Raw genomic sequence first — 9,376 nt, 5'->3', positions numbered from 1 at the left:
TGGGGTGGGGGGGGGGTGGGTGTCTTGCGCACAGACCAATATTATCGAGGAAACAGAGATTTATTTACAGGGAAGTATTTCGTTTAAATCGTTAATTGTGACTGTTAATAATATTCCATCCATCAATTACTGCCATTCATCATTTACTACAATCCATCATCTACTGCCATGGATGGCATATTACGGTAACTATGAGAGTCTCCATCTTGGAGCACATGTAGCAAAAGATAAAATTGGGTGCAGGTTTGTCAGGAGCAAGCCCAACCTCCCTTATCCTGTCACCAGTCGGAGAGCTTTGTCTCAAGTGACCAGCTGACAAGGAATCAACACACAGAAACCCTGTTTACACCTACCCCAATAGCGGTTCTCTAGACATGAGATTCTGGCATCCACAGGATCGCTACTGTGACATGTAATGTGGCGAGTAAGTATGTGGAGTAAGGATGATAAAACAATAGATTGATCATTTAAAGGCAAGTTAGCAAAGCAAACTCTCTTATGTCCATTCTAACTCAATGCATGTCTAAAGGAGTGCTGGAGAGGCTGCATTTCATAAAATACATAAATGATGGAGCTTTTATCTTTTGTAATGTATTAAATACACACAGCTGCTGTCCTAAGACTGATTTTAGACTTGGTGATGCCCTGCTGTCTGTTAGTAGCATAAATACCACATAAAATGCAATGTTTTGTTATAGAAAGTGGCTACCACAATTGCTATCAGTTGATTTTACATATACTGTAAATGGTTTAGACATAAACAGTAGAGCTCTTCCAGATGATTAATAATTCAGAAAAAAAAACCATTGGTTTGTCAGGAGCTGGTGGCAGAGAGCAACAGTTGAGTGCCACTGTGTCATAAAGGGGTGCAGCATGGTTGTTTCATCTCTTATAGTGTTACTGTGTGTTTTTTAAATAGATACAAGTATTTGTAAAGCATCTTTGATTTACAGAAAGATAGTTTTAATAATGATCTTAAAATGATAAAGTATATTCAATAAGGGAATAAACATCATTCATTATCCAGGAGCCGTTTGAAACAAAATGTGTTAGTTCAAAGTTATTCTACTGAACAAAAAAATACATCTCAATTGAAATATTCAAAATAATTTAAAGTTAGAAGTAAAAATAACAGTGCCACAAAATACATTATTCGTTTTTCCATACCTTAAGATCATTAACATTTTCAGTAGTTAAAAGATAAAAAAAAAAAAGCATATCTTAACCAAAAAGTGAAATTTTATCTATTGCAGCTTACCAATTGCTAGATGTGCAGGCTGCATTCGTTTTCATTTTCAGGAAAATAAAGGGAAAAAAGCTTAAAAAACGAACACAGCTACCACCTTTAAGCATTGCTAAACTGCAATATATTTTTTGGGGGGATTTTGGTTTAGATACGCTTTAAGGAGATTTTAGCCAGCAACATTTTTAAGCAAGGATAAATAACAATCAGTCTTTTAGTGTATTTTTGTCTTATATTTCTGTTCTTTTCTAGGATGTGATGTTTTCATTTGTTCCACATCAACCAGGAACTTTTAAAGTAAAACAAGTGGTAGATATTTTGGGTCCCACATCAGATGATCATTTAAAAACAAAAGCCTTTCACCAAAAAAAGCTCACTTTTATTGCAGCCTGCAAACCATCAACTAACAAAATAGTCATGAAAATCAACCCTGGTAAGTAAATTTAAATACAGTAACTGTATTTGCTGTTTTTTTCCTAGTTGCACTGATATTATTAAATGTAAAATTAGTCTGTAAGGATAAAAGACTTTAACCCCTTCATGACTGAGGTCTTTTTTTAAATTTTTTTGCACCCATGTTATATTCCACATTTTAGGCCTAAAATTACTAAAAACCCCCAAACATTATATATTTTCTGAAAGCCAAGACCCTATAGAATAAAATGTTGGCAGTTGCAAATTTTTATGTTGCACAATATTAGCGCAACACCTTATCAAACCCCAATATTTAGTGAAAAATGTACTTAAATGCCCCAAAACACAATAAAATACCAATTTCTTAAATAAAATATAAAAGATGAGGTTACAACTAGTAAATAGATACCCAACATGCCTGGGTTAAAAATTGTGTGTGTCCGTGAAACGGCGACAAACATCAATATCCCAAACAGTCCATAGACGATTTAAAAGCCCCCACAGGTCATCAGTTTAGGGAATACCCAAAAATACTGGCCCTAGAATTATTGCTCTCACTCCGGCATTTGCGGCGATGGAGCGCGTTTCCTAGTTTTCATACGTAGGCACACCCGACGCGTGTTTATGTGGCGACCTGCGTGCTCGCGGGGGACTTAAACATTTAAAAAAATAATAATTTTTAGATTTATTTTATTTCATGTTAATTATAAAAAAAAAATGTTTTTCTTTACTTTCATTGCTATCACATAGGGGGCTTACAAGCCCCCCATGTCATAGCAGATGGTGGTGACATGTACTCTTTAAGGTGATACTGGGGGTCCAAAAGACCCCCAGTGTCACCTTTACACTCCAAATAAGCTATTGAAGTGTAGATCGCACTTCAATAGCTGATAGCTGAGCTTCAGGAGCCCAGCACTGACAGCTATGGGACCGGAAGTGATGCAATCTGCATCTCTCCCGGTCCCATAGAACGGGGAGGGGATTGACGAAACGGAGCTACGTCCATCTCCTCCCCAGCTCCCCGCGGACACCACATAAGCCGCTCCCGGGCCCGTATGAGGGGCAACGGAGGGGCAACGACAGTCGGCTTTACAATAGAATGCCCTTGTCTTTTTATATAAGTATATCACCTGTATCTCAAGGCATTGTTTGAATGAAGAGCATGTTTGCCTGTTGAAATACTGTATGTTAATAAACATCAACAGTTTTCATGAGCGTACTGACATTTTTACATGACTTTATTTATATTCCCCCTTATTTAGCCTTACTTGCGTTTACCTCCTAGTTGGAGTGGTAACTATCTGACCCCCCACAATGCATACTCAGTAGATGAGAGACAGTGTGAGAGATCATATAGTTGACCCGGTTTCACATTTCTGCTGACCACTGACCCTCTGTCTAAGCAGTTGCAGTTGGTATATTTCTATTCTAAAAGGTTCCTCTTAAACATTCTTAGCAAGAAGTTCTAAAACATTGCTCAGACACATTCCGTGATGTATTTTTCTGGCAGCAATGTCCACAAAAATATAGTACAATAGATATAATACAAAAAATATAATACAATGTATAGTAGTGTAAAATATGTGTGTGCCAATGTTGGCTAGAATATAGTATTTCACCAGTTATAGCCACTAGACATTTTATGGGAGTAACAATGCCTCTTGTTAAAAAAATATGACTGCTGTGGGAAAAAAACGAAAAAAATATTCACTGTTACATTCAGCACAATATTCAGTAACTGGTACCCGTGATAACATGTTTCTGTTGCATATTAAGGCTAGTATGCTCAGGAATAGGCTTTTGGTGCTTAATAGTACTACATTTAGTCCAAAGTGCCCATAGTAGAATACTGAGTCTGATCCCTTGAATATTTACTCAATATTCTTAAAGGAAAACTCCAATGAATGTGGGACAATTTTATATACCTTTTTTAAGTTTATACATTTTTAACCAATGTTTTATATGTTTTTTTTACTGTCCCTGTCTATCTCTCTCTCTCTCTCTCTCTCTCTCTCTGTCTCTCTCTCTCTCTCTCTCTCTCTCTCTCTCTCTCTCTCTCTCTCTCTCTCTCTCTCTCTGTCTCTCTCTCTCTCTCTCTCTCTCTCTCTCTGTCTCTCTCTCTCTCTCTTTCTCTCTCTGTCTCTCTCTCTCTGTATATTTTATTACATACAAAGGTGCATTTACCTCTTAAAACACTTAAATATATGGTATCTCTTAGCTATGGTGCCCATAAGAAGATTCTGAACTTTGCTGCAGACATGATTATTCTGAACTGAGCCTGTTTTATATGGCATTCTGGTTTTACAGCATTGTGTCCAATTGTGCTAATTGTGTGGGGAGCAAGACCTTATTTGCTATTAGGCACAGTAAGCCTCAAAAGTAAAAAAAAAAAAAAGGCTTTTTCCTTATAGTTATTAGTCGTACTTTTTCCCCATGTTCGGTGTCACAAAGTTCTAAGCCAGGACCAATAAAACGTGAAAATATTCTGTTTAAGCAAATGGTCTTAGCAAATAGATTTTGTACTGGGCACCAATAACTGTGTGCCAACACATACAGAGAGCTCATTAGAAGCCTCTGCACAAACAGAAGCATGTGTGGAGACCTCTTATAGGTGGACGCAGATATCAGAATTGTGAGAACTTGGAAAAAGCTTAATCTTCCAATTATGTATGGAATACCAAAAGTACTGATGACCTTCCGTTCCTTTAAACCTCGGCACTCTTGCTGTTGTGGAACTACAACTACCATGAGGCATTTCAAGACTCTGACAGCCACAGCCACAGTGATCACTCCCAGAGAAAGAGGCATGATGGAATGTGTATTTTCACCACAGCTAGAGTGCCGAGGTTGTCTACTACTGCTTTAAACAATGCAAAACATAATTGCGTACCTCAGGTCAAAATAACTCAATATTTACCATTTTAATGCAGGAATAACTCCTTTGGTTACTAACCCCATTGGACAGTTTGTACAAGGAGCACCTCAGGAATCTACAGCGGTCATGGGATCCTTACGCATGGCCACTTTGAATGCAGCTAAAACACAAATACACGATCACCAAATAACAAGTGATGTTGACAAAGATGTGCAAGTGGCATTTCCAAATGATCGAGCAGCAAGCATAAGACCTAGTGACCGCAAAGTACAATACAGGTACCGTATATAAAAGATTGTTTACCTGTGTGAAAGCAAAAACAGTATTACTGTGACGCAGATCATGGAAGCATATCTAACAAATATTGACAAAATGATTTATATTTCTTTAGATTTATTACTAATCAGCTTGACGAATCCTGACATGATTTTTAACATAGCAGTTGGTTGCTTATTAGTGTAAACCTTTATAGGTAACAGTAATACAGTGGTTCTAGGGTACATACACTTATATGCTTTAATATAAAAAAATGACTGGCTTGAATGAACATTAAAATGTTTCCAGGAACAGTCTCTAGAGAGTAATCTAGGGTTTTATGTGCTGTAACCTGTAAACGCTACTTCTCACTGAGCTCCTCTAAACATTTCCAGTAACCATTGTTTTTGACTCCCTTTGACAATTCCTAAGCATAGGTTAGTTTTCAGGTTATTAAAAAAAACAAAAAACTCTGGAATCAGATTCTAGGACAACTATTACAAAACAGTTTGCATTCTGATAAATGGATCAGTGCATGTATTAGTGCAGAGCTCCTCATTTCCACTCGCCTGCTCACATTTGGCGAGTGGAAATGCAGTGCAGGCGAGTGGAAATTCCTGTCAGGCTTGCGGTCTCAGACCGCATACCTGACTCGTGGGAGTAGCTGCTCCTGCTGGTCTGTCTCCCTTCCTTTCGGCCGGAGCTCTTCACTGAGTGTCTGCAGACCTTACTAATCACACTAGATCACCATGGATCTGCATGCTCGCCTCCTCCCTGCAGAAAGACAAGTAGGTGAGGGGACTTCCTTGTATTTTTTTACATTGTTATATAGTATGTACAGTATTAGAAATATGTTTTTTTCACATTAAGGTTACCAGATTTTTAAAATGAAGCCTAGGGACATGCTACTGAACACTCCCATTTTCAACCACACTCACAAAACCACACCCCCGTTTATAGCCACATCCACAGAATCACACCCTGTACCCCATGCTCTACATACTCCTACTACATAGAGAGCAGGTAAAACATTCATGTACACGTACACAATGAATCCAAAAGAAACATTAGAACTGACATTAAGATCAACAACAAATACACATAAACGTTAAAGGAGAACTATGGGGTCAGTGTTTTTCCCCATAGTTCTCCTTGGGGTAACGGGAGGACACAAACTAGCGTCCTCCCGTTACCCTAAGCTCAGTATACCGCGAGCTACAGCTCGTGGTATACTGAGACGCCGCACCTGGAGCGGATCCCGACGTAGATGACGGGATCCGCCCAGCTGCGTGAGTGACAGCTGGCTATGCCTATCTAGAGGCAGAGCCAGCTGTACCCGCCACCTCCCCCGTCCGTTCCGCCAGTCAGCGCTGGCAGATCGGAGCGGGGAGAGGGGAATCCAGCCCCTCCCCCTGTCACGGCAGAGAGCCGTGACAGGATCGAGAGGTGAGGGAACCCGATATGTGTTCCCTCACCTCCCAATCTACTGAGCCGACCTGTGACAGTCTCATTGTCATAGGTCGGCTTAGAACTATGAGGTGAGTGGAAATCACTTATGTCATAGTTCTCCTTTAATATAAATGTTGTTTTGAGTTCTTAGCAATGTATAGGGTTACTTTAAGACTGATATGGTTGAAACTGTTTATGTGAGGTTGGACTAAATTCCTCTCTGGTTAATCAATGTTTAAAACCCAATTGACTGCTTAACAAAAATAGTGTGTTTGTACAGTTAGGTTCTTTATAGAGGAATTCCCTTCACAGAAGGGCCACTGTTCTGCAATTTCTCAGGCATGGTCTGAGATGTCCCCTGTGAGTCACAGCTAGAGCTCTCTAATGAGCAAAACTCATGTCTACTGCTGTTACTTAGCGGGGGCATGTTGGACTGAGGCGATTTGGGTATCGGGTGACTGCTACAGCCAAATAATGGTGTCACATCCCGCTGATGGATAGTGTTTAACTTATAATAAATAAATACATTGAGAATCCACCTGCAAATGAGTAGTACCTTCATTCTGCCCTATGGAGCAGTACCACAAACTACTGCCAAAGATCTTATCAGTTAAACGTTGTGGAACCTTTTTGATTATCGTTTTTAAGATATTATACATATATTTTATGTAGCATATAAGTTACATGATTTACACCCTGAACCATGCATGAAAATAGAATGACAATTTTATCTTATAATAGGACAATATTCACCAAAATGGAGAGGTATAACTATGTGGATCCTGATTACACATACTCAGAAGAAGAAGAAAAGTTAAAGCAAGTCCATAAGGACTATTATACCGACTATATAAAAAACAGGAGGGAGCGACGCCTTAAAGAAAACAAAGACCGGTATATTATGTTTGTAATCAATCCTGATCAATATGATCCTGTTCAAGGGATGACATATTACATGCTTTCCACTCCACGTCTTTGTATGTTACATTCTTGTTGATTTTCTTATGTTTTGCTATCCTAACCTAATTTCTAATTTAGAGAGTTTCAAGAAATGAACAATGAAGTAGAAATTGGCATTACACCAGCAGCAGGTCTAGAGCCACCCACTCTCTCTACTGCTGAATGTTTTAGTGAGCAACAAAAGCCAAAAACTGCTCCCATGACTAAGGGCCGCATGTTGACAACTTGCCAGCTGGCATCTGTAGAATCTAGATCGGTGACCATGGAAGTAAGTATATTATACTTTGAATTGCCAGTACCATGTGGTGTTTGCAAGTAGCTGTGTTAGTCTTCGAATGGATTCCCGTGTACCTGTGACATCACTTACATCAGGTTGTGCAAAGGAAATTGATTAACGGGTATATAAACCCTAACAATGTAAAACTATTTTGGTCTATTTTGGTCTGTTCAAACTTTTATTGAAAATGTTTTGCTTTATCTGTTCAGTATTGCATTTATATACTTACACATGCTTTAAGCGCCATTTAAGCCCCATTTCCTCTAAACACTTAGCTTTGCCCCTGCCATTCTGGGTTTAGTGCTGGGAGCTTAATGTGGTCATGAGCAGAAGCCTAAGCCCTAGCTACAGTCTAGTCCAGGAGGTAGACAACCTCAAGACTCCTGGTGAAACTACAAATCCAATCATGTCTCTGCCTCTGGGAGTCATGCCTCCGGCTGTCAGTCTTGCAATGCCTCATGGGATTGGTAGCTTCACTATAGCTGGAGTGCTGAGGTTGCCAACCCCTGGTCTAGTACTAGGCCCAAAGAAGGAGCAGGAACAGGGCTTAATGAACAGGCCAATACAGTGAAATTTCAAACAAAGTGTATGTTTTGTGACTAAACATGTACACTGAATAGCTGTCTACCTATGTCTGGCAAGAACTTCTAATCCTAAACATTTACCTAGTGTGTCATACATTAACGTGTTGTGTTTAGGTAGCCCATTCCGATGAATTCACCAAAAATGGAAATACGGCATTTTTCTAATGCAGCGCACCACAATACACAGTAGTGTGTTACTATATTTTGTGATGCCCTGCAATGCATGTGTATCCTAGCTGTTTCTTTAGTGTGTGTGGGGGTGCCATTCATAGGGAATATTAATGCATAAAGTGCATTGCATTAAAGAAGAACTCCAGGTTGTAGAAAAATTAACCCTTGCAGTTGGTCTACCCCCAAACTGCAAGGGTTAACTGCTCACTTTTCTCTAGGGCTCAAATAATGAATACATATTCAAGCGATCCTCAATACTGACTGACTGCTAGACCGGTGCCCGCAGCCTCTTCTTCCCTTGGCTCCTGCGGTCTAAGCCCCACTTTATTGTTGCATTGTCAATATCCTTGAAATCTTTGTATATAAGGATAGAAAAAATAATAGTTTCAAATAGTATTGCTAAAATTGCTAAGCCTAGAGATCCTAACTTCGAAACCCCTTTTTAAATGGAAATAAGTGAACTTTTAAAATAAACTGAAAGACAGCCATGCTGATTATGGATATCAGTATGGCCCCCTAGCTAGTCCTTGAAACCTAAGGTGCCACCTCAACTGGAAACTTTGGCATTCTCTGCTATTATTTTATCATATTAATACATTGTACTCTGTGCTATAGATTAATGAGGGGCTTAATGCAATGCCATGCACTGCATCTGAGAAGGAGGACTGCAGCTTAGAACTGACACCTCAGCAACTTCATCAAGTGGTTATAGGTAAGAGCTGACATATAGAAATAAAGAATAATTCTGTAAAAAGACTTTATGTAAACATTTTTCTTTGACAGTAAATTCAAACATGAGATGTTCAACTATATAATTAACAAAACAGTCAACATGCCCAGTTTACAAATTGCGTGCGTCCGTGAAACGGCAAAAAACTGCAGTACCCCAAAAAGTCCATAGAAGACGCTTTAAACACCCACACAGGTCATCAATTTAGAGATACCCCAAAATACTGGCCCTAGAATTATTGCTCTCACTCCGGCGTGCGCGGCAATACCCAACATGTATAGCGTGTTCGTTGTTTTCATACGTAGGCGCACCCGTCGCGTGTTTACGTGGTGACGCGCGTGCTCACGGGGGACTTTAAAATTTTTTTTCTATTATTCTATTTATTTTATTTCATTTTAAAAACTGTTTTTTTTTTTTT

General features: G+C 39.2%; 1 protein-coding gene across 1 annotated transcript in view; it reads left to right on the top strand.

Annotated features, from left to right (window-relative positions):
- The window catches only part of LOC108796841 (cilia- and flagella-associated protein 47-like), a 208,738-nt gene that overhangs the window by 25,012 nt on the left and 174,350 nt on the right, over window positions 1-9,376 (top strand). Inside the window, 5 exon segments of the mRNA XM_018568382.1 lie at window positions 1,496-1,676; window positions 4,588-4,810; window positions 6,978-7,130; window positions 7,275-7,464; window positions 8,844-8,940. Coding sequence (XP_018423884.1) covers window positions 1,496-1,676; window positions 4,588-4,810; window positions 6,978-7,130; window positions 7,275-7,464; window positions 8,844-8,940 — 844 coding nt within the window.

Source organism: Nanorana parkeri, unplaced genomic scaffold (genome assembly GCF_000935625.1).
Source record: "Nanorana parkeri isolate BGI_ZX_2015 unplaced genomic scaffold, ASM93562v1 scaffold1181, whole genome shotgun sequence".
Classification (NCBI taxonomy): Eukaryota; Metazoa; Chordata; class Amphibia; order Anura; family Dicroglossidae; genus Nanorana; species Nanorana parkeri.
This window is presented reverse-complemented; position numbering and strand designations above follow the sequence as displayed.